This window comes from Perca fluviatilis, chromosome 10, assembly GCF_010015445.1.
Source record: "Perca fluviatilis chromosome 10, GENO_Pfluv_1.0, whole genome shotgun sequence".
In the NCBI taxonomy this organism is placed as follows: domain Eukaryota; kingdom Metazoa; phylum Chordata; class Actinopteri; order Perciformes; family Percidae; genus Perca; species Perca fluviatilis.
Genome location: NC_053121.1, coordinates 19,336,738 through 19,357,918, shown reverse-complemented (window position 1 = coordinate 19,357,918; position 21,181 = coordinate 19,336,738). Strand labels below are relative to the sequence as shown.

The following is a 21,181-nucleotide window of genomic DNA, read 5'->3' as shown; positions in this document are numbered from 1 at the left end:
ATGTTGAAAAGGATTTTTTACCATAAAGTTAAAGCGTAAGTCTCGCCAAAATGCAACCTAGGGTCTATTTATGAATGTACCCGAGTCAAACTTTCGTTTAAAAGCATATTTAGGATGGAAGGTCCACTTTTAAGATTTACCGTATATTCGTTTTTCGGTCAAACGGCTTTTTGAATGGGAGTGATAGGGGCACTTTTATGCTAGCCTCAAAATAGCTATTTTTAAAACACTAAGAAGGCTCGACACAACATGAAACTTTGCTTTTACTAAAAAGAGGTTTTGAACAACCTTTTTGAGGCTCGCATATAAGTGCCCCTATCACTCCCTTTCAAAAGGCCATTTGACCGAAAATACGGTAAATCTTAAAAGTAGCGCTTCCATCCTAAATATGCTTTTAAACAAAAGTTTGACTCGGGTACATTCACAAAAAGACCATAGGTTGCATTTTGGCAAGAGATATGCTTTAAGCTGTTGTGGAGCTTTCCCAGTTAAATTTTTTTGAGCACTGAAAGAACTTCTTGTCCACGTTGGCTAAAGATAGAACGTTTTTTCAGTTTCTACTACAGTTGTTACTACATTTTACTAGTCATATTGAGTAACCCAGGCGGATTTACATTTCTGGAGAGGTGCACGTCAGGCTAAGGCGTAGGGTAAGGGCGTAGGGTCTGTATCTACATGCATACCTATGTACGTACCTACGGCGTAGATTCAACATAAACCATAAATCAGGCTTTAATGCAGTTCAATAACACTGCCCTGTCCTGTGAAGTCAATATACTAGGTGAACCTCTAACTCGTAAATCAGTATATTTAGTTTATTCAGTTAATTTGCTGATATTTTATACTAATTCTAATACTAATGATAAAACAATTGTTTTATTCTAATATCACAATATCTGTGGTAATAATTTGACTATCTGAATATTATCCATATAGCACCTGTAAACAGAAGCTTTTGCATCAATACGCGTCTGCTTGTGATACTCTGATACACACGGACATGTCTGTCTTTTTCTCTCCAGGTTGTAGCTCTCTCTTCCAGCAGAGCACACAGACGCTCCAACTGTCCCTGTCTACTCTGACCTTGAGCCATGGTTTGAACTGAAGGGGATGACCTTTCCCTCTGCTCCCCCGCTCAGGTCAGACTCAACATACAGTGATGTTTATAACTCAGACAAACTCAACTTCCTCTGAGACCCTTGATTTTGGAAGATACACTGAAATGTGTAAATGCAATTAGTGTGAAATTTAGGAATAGTTTCACCAGTAGCTCCCTGTCCCAGTTCCTGCTGGTTGCCTGGCAACTGGTCCCAGCCAATAAATAGTCCTGTGTGTTTTTTACACCTTTTATGGATTAAACAAACAACATGTTAATTAGTGAGCTTTAGTTACCTCTGTGCAGAGCCAAGCTAGCTGTTTCCCCATTCCCAGTGTTTATGCTAAGCTAAGCTAATCAGCTGCTGGTTGTAGCTTCATATTTACAATGCAGACGTCGGCAAGAAACTAACAAACGTATTTCCCAAAATGCTTGAAGGAAAGAGCGAAGACCATATTTTGCAGCAGAGTTCGTCCCATTTATTTTGGCTTTACAGAGCCGAGCATGAGCCTTTGTACCTAAGGCTCACAAGTTCAAACCATAGGTGAAAAGGAACTCTTTAAATGAAAACAATGTTCTCTAAATTAAAAGTGCCTGCATCAAATACCTTATTTACAATAATTTTCTACCTCATTAGTCTTATTTAGCTCATTCGTTTCTAATCATACTTATTGAATTATTGAGTTTATTTATGGATATAGAAGGTAAAAAAAATCAGTCCCTGATACCATAGAAAAAAACAGGAAGACCAACACAACATACACAGAAATCCTAAAAACAATTACTAACAATAATCAAGAACATCCTACAAATGATTTTTTTTAAACACGTCCACAGTTAATAAACTGTAACAAAAACACAAACACAATAGAACACCCAGGACCTCGACCCCAGTTTTGAGGTGATTCTGACAGGGTCCCTTTAACATCGCAGACCTGACGACTTGACCCAAGTTTACAGCCATATACCCTAGTCCCATACACCGGAGTTTGCGGTACAGTATGGAGTGGTCTACTGTGTCAACGCTTTTTGTAAGTCAAGCAAGAAGATGCCGGTGAAATTACCATTTTCACTTTCTCGTTTGATGTAATCACAAAGGTAAGTGAGGCAGGTGTCTGTGTAGTGGGCTGCTTTAAAGCTGGACTGAAGCTCATACTGTTCGTGCAGAACTAAATATTCTTCAATCTTATCATACACTACCCTCTCCAATGACTTAGATATCAATGTTAGGATCTATTACTGGCCTTTAGTTTCCAACGTCTGACTTGCTGTTCTTCCTCCTTGCTGTTCTTCTTAAACAGGGGAAGAGCTCTGGTCACTCGTGAATAACTGCTTCATTCCTGCAGTTCTGTACATAATTTATTGCTGAGCAGGTTGACTGTGAACATTTTCAGGGAAGACACAAACATGAAGTAGCCTTATCTCCGCAAAGCTCTCTGTATTTGAAAGGAAGTAAACAAGACTTCATTGTACTTGAGTTACTTGCACATTTGCTTGGCATCTGCATGGAATTCAGCATGCAGCTCTAGTGCATTTAGAAAGTTCTTATATTCAATGGTTGCGTTGCATTATACAGTTGAAAGTAGATTCTGAATTAGAATTAACTTCAAATGAGTTGTAGATATTTACTCATATTGATATTTCTACTGTATTTCATTTGCTAAATGTGTGGATGTTTTCCAGATTAAAATCAATACATTTGTGACTTTTACACACAGTCACTCACATGTATACTAAACAGAACTCTAGAGCCCTATTTGGAACTTTAATAATTATCTATTAAATAGTTGTCAGTTGGTTATTATTTTAATTGTGTATTTTTTAACATGTAATACTTTTCACAGCTTATAATTGCTTAAATGTGTATATATGAGTAAATGGTTTTGTTTAAGCACTAACATGAACATTTGTAAAAGAAGTATGTATGTCTAAACAAGTGAGCATCTTGTGTTTGTATCATTGTGTATTTAGGCTTTGTGTTGGGTGCATTAAATTTAATAACAGCCAACTATATGGTTTGCATTTTTTCCACTGTCTTGATGTCTTCACATACAGCTTAATTTATTGTAGTTCTGTGACACTAGCACCACCCACCCAACATGTCTCCACAGAGCCAAAAGTTCAGCCAAGCATATTAATTCCTTCCCACTACACCAACTGGGTCACAGAAGAAACTCAACTAAGCAGAAGTTAGAATACGAGAAGAAAAACTACAGAGCCATAAATCTGTTTGTTGTACGAGACAATAGCCAATTCTTCTATAGACACATTTGTTACTCTCAGTTCCTGAAAAAGTTTGCCACATCCTTGTGCTTTACGTAGGACTGCAGTGGATTAATGCATATGCTGCAACATGGATTACAGATATCTTTATGAATAGACACAAATTATAAACTAAAACCTGTAACTCTAATTGTGAGAAAAGAAAACTAGAATAACCGTCTCACAAACTCATATATGTAGTGAAGACCGTGAACCAATGTAATAAAAGGCATTAAGTGTATGTTTTCTATTTTTTTCACTTAATTTTGAGCTTAAGACCTGTGAATTTGACTCACGAGTCAGAGCAGCTGCATAATTTTTTATGTAAACTTATCAGGAGTTAAATATAGTATGTTTTACTGTTTCTTTTGGAAGTTAAGATGAAGATAAAAAAAAATGTGTTTTTCCCAAACAGAACCAGGCTAAGCCAGGTGAAATCGAGAAATTGTTGGTTTGTTTTTTTAGCCACTTAGGGGCAGTGGAAACAAGTTGTGAACACAACACTGACACATTATTATCACCTTTTAAAGGGTAACTACCATTTTTTTCAACCTGCCTTCACAAAAGTGCTCATTTTGCCACTGACAGGCTCAGATTAATCTTCTAAATGTCTGACAACATAATGGAAAGGATTTCCAAGGAAGTCGACCTTTCTGTTAAAGAGAAAGATCCTTTTTTTAAACATCAGCGAAATTACATTTGCTAAACTCACCAGACTCCCATGTAAATAAACAGTAATTTTAGCATCATAAAATTCACTTCATTCAAAGTCAACAGAAACAAAATAAAACTATGACAAGCTGTTTTGCTTTGTTTTTCCACTTTTCCAACCATCACAACTCTAGTTTTGGCTGACATAAACACATAGTTTACAGATTCACATGTGAAAATATGTTGGCTCTATACACACTAAAAGTATTGCTTTTTTAAATGGAGTCTGGTGGGTTTAGCGTTAGCGACTGCAGAGCTGTTTGTGGTTAAACAGAAAGGTCTCAAAGATGTTTTAAATGTTTATCTCTGAAGGGATCCTTTCCATAATGTTGTCATATACTTAGAAAATTAATCTGAGCCGGTCAGTGGCAAAACAAGCACTTTTGTGAAGGTAAATACAAGCTGGACAATTGCACTATTAACTTACATTGTAGCTTGTTTCGCCACTGCCGACTGCAGCGATCTTGCTTAATACTGGACCATTGTCAAAGATTGTTGTTCCCATCAGTCACTTAGACACAAAAATATAGGAAAATAGGGTCCAGGTTGAAAAAAACAGTAGTTACCCTTTAAGTTGTTGTGGCGAACTCGATAGCAGTTGCTAATTTACACATTCAACCCGTTCTCTAAATACATCCATGATTCAACCGAGCTGGAGCAACATTAGCATTTATTTGGTGTAATGTTTCTGGTTACCTGGTGAGTGTACGTCCAATATTTGCTCTCTTTAGCTCTGTTTGGATCTCCACCAACTCCTAAGGGAGATACCTGGTTCTTTAGAGGTATTTCACTGAAAACAGCTGTGTGCTGCAGCAGTGAGAGTAAACCAAGTTCCTTTTTACCAAATTTTACCAGGGTCAAGTTGGAGGTCGGAACACCAAAATAAACTGAAAGACACTTTAAAGCTATGTATAGGTGAGACTAACAGAGTCAGGTGATACTTTTTCTGTAATTTTATCAGTATTGTAACATGTAAAATATTAATCATCGTAAAAATCTTATCTTCTGTGTGGTCCTCTCATATTGGTATTTTATTTTTACAATAAGATTATCATCAAATAATTTTGTAAATGCATTTAGGTCTACAATCAGGTTATCATCAATCTCCATCTTTGGCTTTGTTATGGTGCAGGGAGCTGGTAACACAGCGAGTTAGTTTCACTGTGGATTAATATCTGGCCCACTTGGCATTCCACCACAGCAGTGGTGTAGGAGGGAAGTGAGTTTTACTGCTTCAGGGTGATCAAGCAGGAATGATAATTCTGGCACTGAGGTCAGGTTGTTCCACTCAGCTGGAGTGGCAGTGGTAGTGAAGACCGGTGATGTGAACCCTGAGGATCAAAAAAGCTTCCAGCTGACTGAGCAGCAGGGAACAAACCAGGAACAGGAGACTGAAGGGGCTGTAAACAGGCCACAGGTCATGACATCAAAAATGAGATAGGCTGATTGATGCTGGATTATTTCAGTTTCTTGACAAATAATCTAAAAGGGAAGAATCTAAAATACCTTCCACCCACAGGTCCGTTGATTGGTCAACCACTCAGGTCCAGACGAAATTGCCATGACATTTGGTACAAATAAATGGTGCCCAGAAAATGAATCCTAATGACTTTTCCCCCCTGATATTTTATCTAAGGACACCATCATGTAAAAATGTGTCCAATGCTTTTGTTTATGACCAAGTACCTGCAAAACTAACAACATTCCCATCAGCCTCAGCTGTACTTTGCATTTAGCATTAGCAAATGTTAATATGCGAACACACTAAATGTAAACAGGGTAAAGATTACCTGCTAATTATCACCATGTTGACATTGTTATTGTGAAAATGTTTGAATGCTGATGTTAGCATGGCTGTCTTGTTTTAATTAAAGAATTATGTCAAATGTTGCCTTGATTTTTATTTGTATGCAACTGTGGAGAAGACAATATAGAAAGAGGACAGTTTATGATCTGACTTGTGGAATGATCTGATCATCTGCGCACACTGGCCTTTTACTGCCTTTATGATTGGTTATTTATTATAGTACAGAATATTCCATGTGATTAAATTATTTTTGGCTTTTCCCTCAAACAAAGAGAGCATTTCTGATTAAAAATCCCAGAGATTACTTTATTTCCCATAATAGTTTGACACACATACGAACCATCAATGTTACTGTTTTCTTAACCAACATTACCATCACCTTTGTCCATCTTAACTCCTTTCCCTGCAACCTCTCCGGTCACTATTCCCTTCCTCTTCTCTACTACCTTCACCCGGCCCTCCAAGCAGCTCAGCCGGTGCTCCACTGCACAAGTCTTTTCAGAGGAACAAGTGAGCAGAGTCAACAGGACGCATCCCAGCACCAGGCCGCCCAGTCGAACCGCCGTGATGTCTGCAGTGGCATGCTTGTCAGTCACGATCAGTCCGAAAAGCCAGAGCGCCAAGACGGTTTTCACCACCCAGAACACCTGCTTCACCACGCCAATCAGCAGACGGAGAATGATTGTCAACACCCAGTAGCCAATCAGGGCCACCAGACCCCACTGGGCAATGGCGGCAACACCCTCTGGAGTGAAGCGGGGCAACGTCAGTGCAACTGTGGAGGGAGGAAATCCAGTTTAGGCATATTTTCATCATGTTATACCTGTCTGTTACTCAGGATGAAACAGGAGTAAACATTCCCACATAAAAAGGAGTGGTAGACACATTGCCTGAGGGAAAGGCAAGTCTGCATATTTTCACTTAAAACTTTCATTTCCGCAGAACCACTCTTACTCCTGCAGACAATTTTTCAGCAAGCTACAAATACAGGGAGGAAAAAGAGTACAGAACACACACACACACACACACACACACACACACACACACACACACACACACACACACACACACACGGTACCCACCATCGAACCCTGTGACCCTGAGGATCTCGGTGACATAAACAGCGATGACGTTAAGGCCGCTTGCAGCTCCTTCAGCGAGGAATCGGATCACCATCTCAAAAAACTGTGGTGGTGTGGAGGGAGGGTGGAGACATGTCTTACTTTGTTATTATTCAAGATAACAATAAAGAAAGGCAGCATTCTGATCATATTAATAATCATGCAGAGAAGAGAGATTGTTTTACAGAAACACAGCCTACCTAGATGTACTGTATTCTCAGGGCTCCAATGCACAGGCAGATACAGTTTATTTAATTGTTCTGGTATATGTACCAGCAAGACTGATATTCACAGCAGCTGATATACAGTATCATATACAATATTAAACAAACTTGATTACATTAATAGTAGGGCTGTGCACTTAATCAAATTTGGATCGCGATTTCAATTCCTAACGATCACAAAAAAAAATTTAATTGCGAAAAGGAATATTTTGCACTTTACGTTTTGCAAGTGAACTCTTATTTTGGCTTTTGGTGTGAATGGGAAAAAAGTCAAACAGGAAAAGTATTAAGGGAAATGTCACAGTTCAAGGTGTTTTCACTGATGTTTTGTTTAACTGTTTCAGTGTTATAGTGCAATAAATGCAACATATTTCCAAAAGTCAATGAGTAATTGTGTTAAATAATCGTGATTTTAATATGACCAAAATAATTGTGATTGTGGTTTCCTAATTAATTGAGAACTCTTATAGACTGTAAGTGCTGTTGAGCTGCAGCTTAAGATAGAAGAAGTGCAGTATTGTTGACTTGGACAGACAGCTGTGCATGTGAGTGACAGCTGGAAGGTGACCTGCTCTATTCCTGTACAGTTCTGCTCAAGGGTCAAGGGTAGCCCAGTAAGTTGGACAAGTGTCTTATCTGCACCTGTTGCGCTACACACTGGCCCATACATGAGGACTGTTCAGTATGTCAGAGCCAGAGTCAAACATCTGTCACTCTATGTCTGTTTGTTTGACAACACACCTAATCATTTACTGCCCTGTTTGATATTATAAGCTCAATTTCCTTACCAAGGACATACTTGAATGTGTTAGTGAGGACTGATCAAAGCCCACAATTAATGTTAAAGGTAGGCTGCTGTAGCCAGAGACGTTTCAGAAGGCGTGATGCAGCCCAAACAGGGCAGTAAAAATGGCATATATAATTTTCCGCACTTTTATTTTAAAACAAAAAGCTGAAAATGCTAAGTGTCTTTCTATGGGCTTTCAAATATACAAGGCTATACTTCTTTTATTCCACTTGATGCAATCTCATATTAATGCTCCAAAGCGGATTAACCTTTGAGTGCAGAGAACAGAAATGAACAAAGACTTACTTACAGGTGGACCAAAAAACAAACTGAAGGCAAAAGTTATACAAAATATATGTACACTGTACTGGCACCTCCAAATACATTTAACAGAGTTGTTATCAGGCATTCTCTGACAAAGACCTGTATGTGGCTCTGTTACATAATTGGGAGCTGTCGGTCTGGAGTGCAGATCTTTTGTCTTACTTTTGCCTTGAGGATTCAATTTATCATTAAATTAGACTATTTATTCCATTTAAACTGGATTTTCTTGCTAGAAACAGAATCATAAGAAACCAAATTCACTTGGAATAAGGTTCAATTTCATTTCAGGGACTTCAAAATCTTTATCTTTATCATCCAAGGATCATGTACACACTCTGTATTTTGCATTCAGAGCTACCAAATGAGTCATGTTGAACCATATCAGCCTACTTATCAGCTTGCCAGCACTTACCACTACACTCTCACAAGAAGGACTATATTGTGGCCTCTCATGCAAGCACCACTGTACAGAACACATACAGCCACAGTTTCACTACAGTCATGCTCCTACTTTCTGCACTAAGTATAGGGTGACATGAGCCAAACAGAGCCAAATGAGAGGACTCTGTTTAAGGGATCATGTCAGGGCAGGCTAGACAGAGACACCCAGGAGGGTTCTTACCATGGCCACTGTATAGATGTTCTCCTGACCAAGCAATGACTCAAGAAACAACACTGCACTCTGGGGAAAAGGGAGCCACAGCCAGGTGGAAGCATGGGAGGCAGAAAAGTGTGTGTGTGGGTGGGTGAGGGGGGATGCATGGATATAAGAAGATGTGAAAAGAGGGCAGAGAAGATGAGGGGATCAGGGGAGAGATTAACAAGTTGAGGGGCATGGGGAGAGGAATGTGTGTGAAGGGGGAGGAAATGGATGGAGAGAGATGGCAGGGTTGGAGTTGAAAATTCGTGATTCCAGTTATTGATCAAGAAGAGAAAACAGTGAAGTTAGACCAAACACCCAGGAAAATAGGATATTAAAAATGAAGATAGAGATGAGTATAAAGCCACTTCTTGGTGGAAAGAAACAGTAGTGCTATGAACCAGTGGTGCACCTCCGCTCTGTAGCCTACCTCAGCAGCTGACCGGATCACACCGCTCCCCACCAATGACTCCGCGTACCGCTGGATCTCCTGGCAGGTTCCGATGATGAGAGTACGGAGAGTGACCGCCGGTGGGCTCTCCCCGGTCGGTTTGTCCGGCTCAGCTTCAGCCCAGCCCACCGAAAACGCCAGCACTAACACATAGGTGGTGAGGAAAAGCCGAGCCATGGCAGATCCGCCGCGCCCAGAGCCAGACGCACAGAAAGGCATTGTAACGGATTTGAAAACAATAGAGAAAAAATGTGCTAAAAATGCTGCCGCCCAGACCATGTTGAGCAGCTCGTGTTCAAGGACTGTAACTCAAAGACTTAAAAATGGCTTCTGTTGAGAGCAGTCATCGGGTTACGACGTTGTTTTTTTTTTAACACGAACGCTGCGGTTTACAATAGGCAGAAAAATGTTAAGAACCGCGCCAGCTTCTAAATTACCACACCAACTGAATAAGTGTCCACTTTACGAATTAGATCAAATGTTTTGGTTAAACACACACACACACACACCGTAACGACTCAAAATGATCTGAAAATGTAATTATAGACTTTGGCAGCGATGCAAATATCCAATTTAGGAGCGCTCAGCTCCGTCAAGGACACTCCAGCATTAACAGTGGCTATATTTGGTTAGAAACAGTTAAAGGCTTAAGATCCAGCAGCGATCGAGATATTTGATCGTCACATGCAACATAAAGTAATAAAAAAAAAAGATATAGTGCAGAAATGCCTTCTAAAGTTTTATTTATTGTAGTTTTGCGCGTAAAAGAAAACGGTAGAAACGCGGTGACGTTGAGCTGACCACGAGTCTTAAAGCTTCTTATTTCGGCGCTGAGCTCCACACCAGCCAAGTTTGGTGCTGCTTTGTTTCTGAGCTTGCATCAAATACTCTTCCGAGATGGATTACGTTGCACAACCACTAAAAAAAACGCACTCGCTTGTCGCTGTCCCCTCATGACGCTCCCTTCCTTCCAGCGTATCTGACGACAGCTCCCAGTGTGCAAACATGTCTGAATTCTCAGGGAGAAAGAGGAAGAGGAGGGGTAGAGGAAGGCGCTGCACACGGATAAACAGAGATTTGCACACTGGGATTTGTGGTAGTAGAATAATAATAGAAATGGAAGTAGAACTTGGACAGTTCAGATGTCATTTTAATAACTAACAGAACAGCAATTACACAGCATCGAGTCTGATTTGAGAGATTTCAGGACAGCAAGAAGTAAAAAAAAAAAAAAAAAAAGATAAAAAAAAAACACGGGAACATTATACAAACATCCACTACACCTTGTTTTCTCACTGTACTAATTTCTTTTCTTTGTATATTGTTCTCAAATGCACACACACACACACACACACACACACACACACACACACACACACACACACACACACACACACACACACACACACACACACACACACACACACACACACACACACACACACACACACACACACACACACACACACACACACACACACACACACACACACACACACACACACACACACACACACACACACACGACCAGTATCTGAACATACAGTGAAGTAGTGGATAGAAGCTGAATTCAGTCAGTTAAAAAAAATAGAAACTAAACAAAAATGAAAGCGTTCTGTTCAGAGCATCACTGTTTCGAAACTGGAATAATCTGGAGCTACCACACTGATGGTATCCTGTATACAGGTACAGGAGCAGGGGAGGTACATGTTCAGAGGAGATCTGTGAGTGCAGTGTTGAGTCTTGCTCCCAGCACCATTTGTACTACTGCTTTTCTTTTGACCCTTTTCCTTGCAAGTATCTGCAGGAAAAACGCAGCTTTAGCCGATGTATATGCGATGGAAGTCGTTTGCTCCGAAGGCGGCGTTGCACTTGGGGCACTTCCTCTGGCGTGTGTCGTAGCGTGTCTTGACGCACTCGAAGCAGAAGACGTGGAAGCACTTTGTGAGTACTGCATCCTTCACCCGAGAGTTGCAGCATGGACACGTTAAGCGTGCCTGGGGGGGAGAGAGAGAGAGAGAGATAGAGGGAGGAAGAGAGGGGGAGGGAATGGTTTAAACAATAAACTAAGAAGCCATTTTTGTCCTGAGCTGAGTGGTTTGTATTGAGACACATATCTTCAAGCTCAACTGCATCCCATGTTATGAAGGCCTATTATAACTGCCACGACTGATTCTAAAGACCATGGAGAATACAGAGTTGACCCACAAATCTACAGCAGGTCACATTAGAGCATTTGGACCCCTCTTGCTTACATCAAACCACTTACAAGTTTATAACCAAATCTGGAAAATTCTGAGCATGATCCATTCTGGCTTTCTGTTTGAGCTGTAGAGATCTAAATGGACATTGACGAGCCCAAACTACAACTTGCAAAAGTCGGTCATTTAATGTGCAGTGTTGAGTTTTTGCACAGTTGGTCTGAATTGTAAGCGTCCTTGTGTGTTCCTGTCAAAACAGTGTGATCACACTGACAGTTGGTCTCATTTGGGGGAAACCGGAGTGATAAAGATTACTCTGGCTCATTCAATTAAACTGCTTACTTACAAGAGAAGCAGAGCCTCTAGTGTGCCACTTATCTGTTTTCTTGCAGAGTTAAATACTGATACCACTCAAATGATGGTAAATATGAAGTCACAGGCAGCAACTGGTTACTAAGCTTAGCGCAAAGGCTATAAACAGCTAGCCTGGCTCTGTCCAAATGTAACATAATCTGTGCAAAGACCAAAGTATAAAAACCCCATTTTACTGGGGGTTATGGTCGAGACTATTTCTTGATTTGGGACCAGTAATTACCTAAGTCTCTGCTTATTGCCCTGCAACTTCTTCTTCTGATCTAACTCCCAGCAGGAAAGCGAATGAGTATATTTCACAAAATGTGAATGTAGGTGCTCTTATGCATGCAACAGTAACACAAAAAACAACAAAACAGATATGTGCATCTTGGTTTAGTTAATTTAGTGACACCTGACTTGGAAATAAATTGTTCTCATCTGCAAAATGAAATGTACCAAAGGAGTAAACAACCCCTGACCAGCGGCCATGATGCTTCAGTGACTGATTCTGCTGAACAGGCAGGTTTTAATATTTTTTTGTATCACAGAAACTTACCTTATAGTCATTGATTTCTTCATTTAGGATATCATCTCCATTGCTGATTTTCTCAGCCGGTTTCTTGGCCTTCTCGATCTTTCCCCTTAGTTTGGAGATGTCCTCCTGAAACACAGTCAGAGTTAACAGCTGGAAGTAAAATGAGTCTGTTTTGACAACAGACGTTATAAACGCAATACTGGAGATTAAGACGTTGGAGCTTCCCACCATCATGTGAATGCACAACATGAATCTAACGTGGGTAAGCCTCACAGTGAAAATGTTTGGGGTGTGGAACATTTTCAGGACAACAAAATGGAAACTGGCAATAACTATTTAGCCTACATCCAGCGAGGACACAAAGGGTTTCAATGCACAAATCTAATTTGTCCTTTGAAAAAACTGAGTATTTTAGGAAAGAGTTATCATTTGTTCTTCCTGTGTTAACTACAATTTGCATTTAAGATCATTATTTTGTTAATCTCATATCACATGTATCAAGGCTATGGAAAAAATAACACCGTTTTAAAACATTTAATAGAATAGAATGAAAAGCCTTTATTGTCACTGTATTAATACAACAACTAAATTAGGAGCACTACTCCTGATCAGTGCAAAGAGCTACAAGTCTCGCCTTTTAAGTCCATGCACTATTGGACATTTGGCTTGAGTTTATGTGTAGTACATGTTTGTTTGTGGATGTTGTTACCTGTGCTCGTCGTGCGTTAAAGGACTCCTTCTCCCTGGAGATGCTGTTCTCTATGACTTCCTCCCTGACCAGGTTAAGCCTCTGCTGAACCTGCTCCAGCTGAGTTCGCGAGTCCTCCGACTGCAACGCAGACTCCTGAGCCTGGAGGACGACAGAGACATGCTGTAATGTTGCCTCAATGGGAATGTTATTTCTTCTCACACAAACACACACAACAATCCTTTATGTATATATAGTATCTGAATGTGCATATCTAAATGCCATTTCAGTTTTATTTCCTTGCTAGCAGCTCATAGTCCGGCTATCACCAGACCAAGCTCAATCTTTTAAGATTAAACATAAGTCTCGGGAGTCTGCTCTGTATTTTCTACTGCACAAGAGGTGTGATCAACGGGCCTAGTTCAAATGACTCCGTACGCAATTGGATAGTCCTTCAACCAATCAGACCAACGATCCGGCCTGATGTACTTACATCAACGGGTTGCTGCGCTTCGGTGGCCGCAGAGTTGAATGTAAACAAAAAGCTGCTTGCCGTCGCTTCACTATCGTTATCATGTTAAACCCGCCAATAGCGCGCCAGGTGGATAAGCCAGTTTGTGATTGGTCCCCGCAGATTTGTAACAGAAGCAGGATAGAAAAATGTACAGGTTTCCAGCCTGAGATGCAGGGCGAAATCAAATCGCCGGCAGATCGGGCTGGGTTTACCCAGTCTAAGCAGCCCAGCCTTTTTGGGATCATTTTACTGAATGATGTGTTACCTTGCGTTTGTTCATGTCCAAAGCTTGTGTACGAAGTGCCAACTCTCTCTCAGCAGTGCTGATGGTGCCCTGTAGGAGGCGCTCCTTTTCCTCAAGCTTCCTCACCACCTGTAGCTGGGCATCCACCTGACAAATGGACACAGTCCGCAAAAAAACGGAAGTGAAGGAAGGTTAAAAAACAAAAAAATGTATTAAAAAAATAACCATCAGAACTAGAACACAGATGTGAATTTTTGGGGAAAAAGACATCAAACAAGAAATTGGGCAAACAAGTAGAAGCCGACACACAAAAAGGTAGTAGTGAACAGCAGCTTGTACAGTATGTGCAACATATGTCGATTTTTTTTCTAATTTATTTATTTACTGACAAGCTGTTTTATTGAAGAACAAAAATGGTTGGGCTTTTTTGTTGTTGAATATAATCTGTAGTGCATTCAAAGAAAGTAAGATGTGACTCCAGGTGTTTCTCACTGCATTTTAACTGCGTCTATGTCACAGCACCAGCGTGTACAAGCATGTATTCTTGCAGACTGCACCATATGGTGGCTCACCTGAGTTTTTAAAGTGAGCAGTTGGTCGGCGAGCTCCTCCTTCTCCTCTTTTAGCAGCTTGTGGATCTGGTTGGACTTGATCCGCTCGCTCATCAGCTTGAAGTTGGCATCGTCTTTTTCTCTGAGCTGCTGCATCAGGCGGATGTTCTGTTCCTGCATGTCCTCGAAGGCCTGGCCCGTCACGTCCATCTCGCTCAGCAGCGCGTCCTCCTCCTGCAGAGCCGGCGGCGAGGCGACACGGTGTTAGAGAGGGGAAGCAGGTTTTGTTTGTGCATAAAAACACAATGACCAGCTCACGCACCTGTTTTGCTATAGAGAGCTTCTTGTTGAGGATATCGATCTGCTCCTCCACAGAGCGGATCTTCCTCAGAGCCTCTTCGTCTGCCATTTTCTTGCCCTCCCTCCTCTCCCTCTCCTCCAGCTCCCTCAGCCTCTGCCGCAGCTCTTCTCCCTGGAATCGGCAAAGTGATTATGGGACTGCCACAATATAACACCATTAATAATTACTTTGGAACACAACTATCCATGAATCATTTAAGAAATTGCAATGAATGCAATCGGGTCCGTATCTTGAGTCTTCCACATATCAAAATCACCTCTGACTTGGACTTCTTCTCTGCAGCCATGAGCTGGACCTTGTCCCTCTGCTCCTTTGGTGCTGAGCGGTACATGTCCAGCAGCAGCTTCATCTCCCTCTGGGACTCCTGGGCTTTCCTGCACAGTCAAGATAAGAGTCTTTACAAAACCATCACCATCATCAGAAATCAAGAATACGTCTGCCCATTGTTTTTTCCAAAAAGATCTTAAAATGAAAACGAGGGAGGTAATCATTGTCTTTTTCACCCATTTCTCAGTGGTAACATTTATTGTGTACCTGCCATGTATGATTGAGAAAATAGTCTATTCTATTCCATGTGAGGCCCTGCTGGTGAGTCACAGAATCATATGACTGGTGATTTCATTCCCATGTCTTGTGGGTTAGATGAATGATACACATTTTTGTTGGACGCTACAGTGTGATGCTGACACACAGAAACAAAAGCTTTACGAACACAAATCAACACACATTGGGGGGGAAAACACAAGGGGTTGAAAATGAACACTGTTTCAACCATCCTCTTAACTGTAACTGTGGTGCATGAAGTACATTATGATTTCTTTAAAAGCACATCAACATGGCACACATTTTGTCTTCCAATAGGCAAAGCAATATATATTTTGTGTAAATCAAGTCTACCAAAATCGACTCAAAATCGGGGTCAAGTGGCAAAAAACATGAGACAGAAAACGCCCTCACCTTATCACTAGCTAGGTGTGGGTGAGAGCGACGTAACAACCATGATATCTTACAGTATATCTGACAATATTTTTCAGCTTCTATAATTTCCTTTTAATGTGCGCTTTTTGTTTATGTATGTGTTTTTGACTATCAATCAAGAGTCAATGATCCAGCATGATTGAATGCTTGCAGATACATGGACAACAGTATCATTAACCACCAGGCTGCAGAGGTTTTCCTCATTTATTTGGTAGTAAAAAAAAATAATAAAAAAAATAAAATAAAAAGCCCCATCTACAATAAAAAACTCCCACACATGCGACTTACTTGAGTTCCGCTCGGACGATCTTCAGCTGCTCCATCTCTTTCCTCTTTGACCCTCCGACCACAGACAGGCGCTCCCCGGCTGACTCCTCTGGTTGGCTGCTGCTCCCCGGCTTCTCCTTCTCTTCCTTTATCGCGCTGCCGCTCCCACCGCTCCGGGTCGGCCTCTCTCTCTCCCTTTCCTTCTCTTTCTCCCGCTCTCGGTCTTTCTCCTCTTTCTTTATAGTGTCTTTTTCTTTCTTGTCCTCCTTCTCTTTCTTCTCGTCTTTCTCCTCCTCTTTAACGGTGGCCTCGTGTTCTGCTCCAGGCTCCGTTTTCACAGAGGCTCCTATAGAAAGATAATGAAACAACGTAAAAGAAAAAAAAAAAAAGTTAAACAGGACAGTCCTTATATGCATAATATGAATCATAGAAACGCTGGGAAATCAGTAAAAAAAAAAAGAAGTAAAAACTATTTCATTTATTTACATTCATAGTCGGTCAACTAGGTGTTAGTTACCAGTGCTGCTGGGTGTGGAGGAGCCGTTGTCAGGCTCTGTCTTGGCTACAGGTTCCCCAGAGATGGCTGGGGTCGATGGAGAGGTTATCTCATCCTTCACGTCCATCTCTGTGCTCGACTGGGATTGGAGGATGGCGTTGCCCTTTGAAGCGCGGACCTCAAGAGGCAACAGATGAATTTATTTTAGTCTAAAGTGCTGTTGTGCTTTACTTATCCTATCAGATGTAATACTACCTATAAGTATTTATTTCGCCGGTAAGAGGCGACTGCACAAGTTTCTCTTTATGACCTACCTGGTTGAGCTCAGCTTGTGTCTCTCTCAGTCTAATCTTGTATTTCACCACCTCTCCCTTCATCTGCTGGTTGTGGGTTTGCAGCGTGCTGATCAGGTGACGCATCTCCCTGTTGATAGGACCTGAGAGAAGGGAAGAGTGAAATGAGAAAAAAAGAAAAGAAAAGAGAATTCAAGTTAGGACTACTAGATTTTCAGCACAATTCATGCACCTAATCCACTATGTAATCCAATTCTGTTAGTTACCTGCTTGCTCGTTGGCAGCGAGAGTCTGTTCAAATTCGATGCGCAGCATCTCGTACTCCTTCCTGACCTGAGCCAGTGTGTCCTCCAGCTGAAACACTTCTGTACGAACCTTCCTCTGCAGAGCCACCTCATCATTCTACACACACACACACACACACACACACACACACACACACACACACACACACACACACACACACACACACACACACACACACACACACACACACACACACACACACACACACACACAGATATTTAGAAAGGATGTTCAGGTTCGGTCACATCAGCGCGATAAGGCATTAAACATTTAAAATTTAAAAAAGCTTATTATGTAGGTGCACGTCTGTGTTAACGTGCGCTTGTTGCCCCGTGTGCGCCAATGCGCTCATCTGTTGACATTTCCGAATGCCTTCCTACAGTTGCTTAATAAAAGTGGGCTTTCCACACATAAAAAGATTTTAACTGTGTCGGGCTCGGACATAAATATCCTAATGCCTGTCGGGCTTGGGTTGGGCTCGGACAGAAAAATGCGGCCCGATCCGCACTCACACACACACACACACACACACACACACACACACACACACACACTTGCCTCCATGTGCTCCAGCTGTCGAAGCCTCGCCGTCCTGGTAGTGTTGAGACGAGCGCGTGTCTCATCTAATTGAGCCTTGAGGATCAGAGACTCGTTGTAGAGCACAGAAAACTGTGACTGCAGGCAGCGATACTCAGAAGTCTCCCTTACCACGCCTTCTGCTCGACTCAGCAGCTCCGTCTGAGGGAAAGAGAGAGAGAAAGGAGAAAAGAAAGAATGGCAGAGATAACAGCCAAAGAGAAAACGATATTTAATACAATAAAGTAATGAATGACTAGCTTTTTAGAAGTGTAAGGAGTTTTTGGTAAACATTTACACAGAGGCAGTATTTCTTTTTCCCAGGGATAATCTTTGACCCACGTCTTCTTTTTTTTAATACTCATCATAGCAGTTAACAAAAGTTATAAACGTGCCACCATAATTCATGGAATACTGTAATCCATGAATTGGTCATTTCCACATGAAAGTCACACGGTGTGTGAGAAACACAAGTCCACCTTCATGTTGTTGTTTTCCTGGTGCACACTCTGCAGGTCCTGCTGGAGCTTCTGCAGCTCAACCAGGCGGTTGTCTGCCAGCTCCGTGTTCTCCTCCATATCGCTGTTCATTTCTTCAAACTTGACAGGAGAGGAGAGGGAAAACGTCAACAAGTATGAAAAGCAAGGCGTGAAAAAAAAAAAAAACTACAACATTAAGAACCTCACACCTCGATCTTAATTAACTAAGTTGTGAAATCCAATTCCTACCTTTCTCTTGTTAATGGTGATGGTCCCACAAACGCTGCTGGCCTCTCCACACACCTTATAGCCTTTGCTGTTCACCTGGGATGCATTACAAAGAGTGTTACAACATACTGTACCTCAAAATAATATAAACGTTTGCACAACGCTGTCATGGACGGATCCTGAGACACACGGACAGAGAGAACACATCCTCACCCTCTCCAGTATCTCAGTCAGGTGTGCATTTAGTCGGTTCTCTCGGCGGCGGATCTTCTCCATGTCCCACTGGAGCTCCTCGATCAGAACCTGCAGCTCGCTGACACGCTGGTCTGCTTTGTTAGCTGCACGACCCAGCGGCCGAGACTGGACAAGACAGGAGCGCACACAGAAACTTTGACACCACACACACAAGAGCTAATAGAAACATAATCCTTCCTGAGATATTACTCTGCAACAAAGCAGCTGTTCCTACTAGAGGATGATGGTTAACCGAAAAAACAGATAAACAACGTACTTGATAACTTGCTTTACACAAAGTCATAATGAATTTGAAAGAGTGTAATATTTTACTAAATCTATCATGAACAATTTTGTGCCTAAATTCTAAACAGCCTCCAATGTAGTAACAAAGGCTTAAATACAGGTTTATTACAGAGTGCAGCAGTCCCAGAATTTTTTTTAGGAATGACACTTTCCACAGATTTTTATAACCGTTAACGTTGGCTTCCCCTGGGGAGTGCAACAGGAAATAGGGAACGGCATATGATTTGTACCTCGCTCGTCATGTGAATGTGCTTCTGCTTAAGGTCCTCAGTCAGCTGTTGCAGCCGCTTGTTTTCGCTGGTCAGGAGGGAATTCAGTTTGAAAGCCGCCTGCCATAGACTGCCCTCTGAAAAGATCACATTTCATGGGTTCAAACACATCAACTGACTTGATGAATTCCTCCCGAATAAATGGAATCCTCCGCCGTACTCCATTACTGCAATTTCATCACGTCTTCCTCCACCTGAACCTTGCCCCCTTTCATCTCACCTGCCCCAGGGTCCAGCTCTGCCTTCAGTTGGTCCACGGTCCTCTTCAGACACTCGTAGATCTCCACCACGTGACTGGCCTGCTTGAGGCTGGACTCCACCCTCTCCTGAAGCTCAGCCTCCATCTCCTCACTGCTGCTGCTCGCCAGCGTTGCCAGGAAAGAGTTGTTTGTCTCTCCCTGATTGCCTGAGTGACAACAACAGGAAAGAGGCTTTGATGTCTGGTTTGTTAATCAACATTCAAACACCAATGGTGGCGGAGCCAACACGCGAGGCACAGGCCTGCCCAATCGGGAGGAACTTAGGGTTCAGTGTCTCGCCAAAGACACTTCTGACGCGCAGACAGGAGAAGCCGGGGATGGCTTATTTCGAAGTCATGATCCTGTGTCAGCTCCGTCTTTACCTCTATCCTTGGCCCGCTCCTGGTTGGAGTCGCCATCAGGTTCTGGCGTTTCCGGCTTCAGGCTCCGTCCCTCCCCTGCCACAGATTTCTCAGGTTCGCTGCTTGCCTGATCATAACGCCTGATGGTCAGTTTAACGTTTTCGTCAAACTAAAGGGGAGAAAATGGAAATCGCATTTAGACTCTTTGATCTTTATAGGAGAGGAGACTTGTTTTTGCTTCCTTCTCTAATCTCGTTTACCTGGTTCCAGTATCTGTTGAGGATCAGCAGACTGGCATCATCGGTGGCCTGACGCGTCTCTAGTCTCTCAATTCGCTCTCGCAATTCATCCTCAATCACCTGCACACCAACATGGCTAGAGATGAATCTCTCTCCAAACAGAGAGTGCATCAGTGCAGCTTCCTTTGTGTGTGTGTGTGTGTGTGTGTGTATATATATAAAGAGTTATAAACATATATTGGAGGATTAATTTACCTGTCTCTGATCAAGAGATTCTCCTAACTTTCGGTTCTTAGCCTGGAGAGCTTTGATGTCTTGCTCTTCCTGCAAAAAGGGTTGATTCAAACATGAGCACAAAAAGAAAAAGCAGTCATACAAACAGACACGCTTTACACTTCTGAGATGAAGCTTGTGAATACATATATAAGCTGTAGTGGATAATAAAAAAGAGGCCTCACGGAGTTGGACACTCCTCCCAGTTTGATGACCGTCTCCACCGCGGTGCTCCCCCCGGCAGCGGCGCTGACACCGGCGGCTCCGTCCTCTCCTTCCCTCTCCCTGCGCTTCTCCGGCGGCGCACCAGAGGACGAGGGACCGCTGGGGTCGGCAGGACGCTTCAGTCCCGACATCCTCAGACTCCTGAAACAAACGGAGGGGAAAAAGCAGAAATTGACTGATAAAGAAGGTGGACTGTTGGATTCAGATGGTTCAGCTGGATCAACGGCAAAGCTACGCTACATGTAGCTAGCTAACGTTAAAGTGGTCGAAGATGAGTACCTACTTTTGAGTAATCTTTATCTAAATTCTGACTCGACAGATCAATGCATTTACTTTGCAATATTATCAATATGACTCACGCCTAACGAAAGTCTTACCGCTTTTAATGTTACGAGTTGTATGTTATTGACTAAATCTGTATGTGGCTGTTGATGTTGCGGCTCCCTGCCTCTCGGAAACGGAAGTGTAGGCGCTCTTAGTGGGACCTCCTCGAGCGGACACAGCGCCGCCTGCCGTCAGGGAGGGAACACCACTCTGATC

The 21,181-nt window shown here is 42.1% G+C and overlaps 2 protein-coding genes across 5 annotated transcripts; both read right to left on the bottom strand.

Annotated features, from left to right (window-relative positions):
• Positions 1–5,950: 5,950 nt before the first annotated feature.
• Positions 5,951–10,452, bottom strand: LOC120566246. 2 transcript variants are annotated; one of them, XM_039812554.1, is made up of 4 exons: positions 9,403–10,452; positions 8,955–9,014; positions 6,959–7,061; positions 5,951–6,651 (listed from the first exon to the last, which is right to left on the bottom strand). In XM_039812554.1, exons 1-4 carry the CDS (start codon positions 9,700–9,702, stop codon positions 6,236–6,238), a joined length of 879 nt encoding a protein of 292 aa, XP_039668488.1. In that variant the 5' UTR covers positions 9,703–10,452; the 3' UTR covers positions 5,951–6,235. The 2 variants fall into 2 exon arrangements, with proteins under 2 accessions (XP_039668488.1, XP_039668489.1); XM_039812555.1 differs by lacking the exon at positions 8,955–9,014 and having other exon boundaries at positions 9,403–10,450.
• A 500-nt stretch (positions 10,453–10,952) lies between these two features.
• rnf20 (ring finger protein 20, E3 ubiquitin protein ligase) lies at positions 10,953–21,144 on the bottom strand. Of its 3 annotated transcripts, none has more exons than XM_039812551.1 (22): positions 21,019–21,144; positions 20,602–20,782; positions 20,399–20,467; positions 20,165–20,263; positions 19,926–20,073; positions 19,524–19,709; positions 19,265–19,380; positions 18,708–18,854; positions 18,516–18,590; positions 18,267–18,386; positions 17,770–17,949; positions 17,172–17,307; positions 16,927–17,048; positions 16,634–16,790; positions 16,138–16,462; positions 15,128–15,245; positions 14,833–14,982; positions 14,532–14,744; positions 13,981–14,106; positions 13,223–13,363; positions 12,535–12,639; positions 11,244–11,420 (listed from the first exon to the last, which is right to left on the bottom strand). In XM_039812551.1, exons 2-22 carry the CDS (start codon positions 20,770–20,772, stop codon positions 11,244–11,246), a joined length of 3,081 nt encoding a protein of 1,026 aa, XP_039668485.1. In that variant the 5' UTR covers positions 20,773–20,782; positions 21,019–21,144. The 3 variants fall into 3 exon arrangements, with proteins under 3 accessions (XP_039668487.1, XP_039668485.1, XP_039668486.1); XM_039812552.1 differs by having other exon boundaries at positions 20,925–21,124; XM_039812553.1 differs by lacking the exon at positions 21,019–21,144 and having other exon boundaries at positions 10,953–11,420; positions 20,602–20,772.
• Positions 21,145–21,181: the final 37 nt, after the last annotated feature.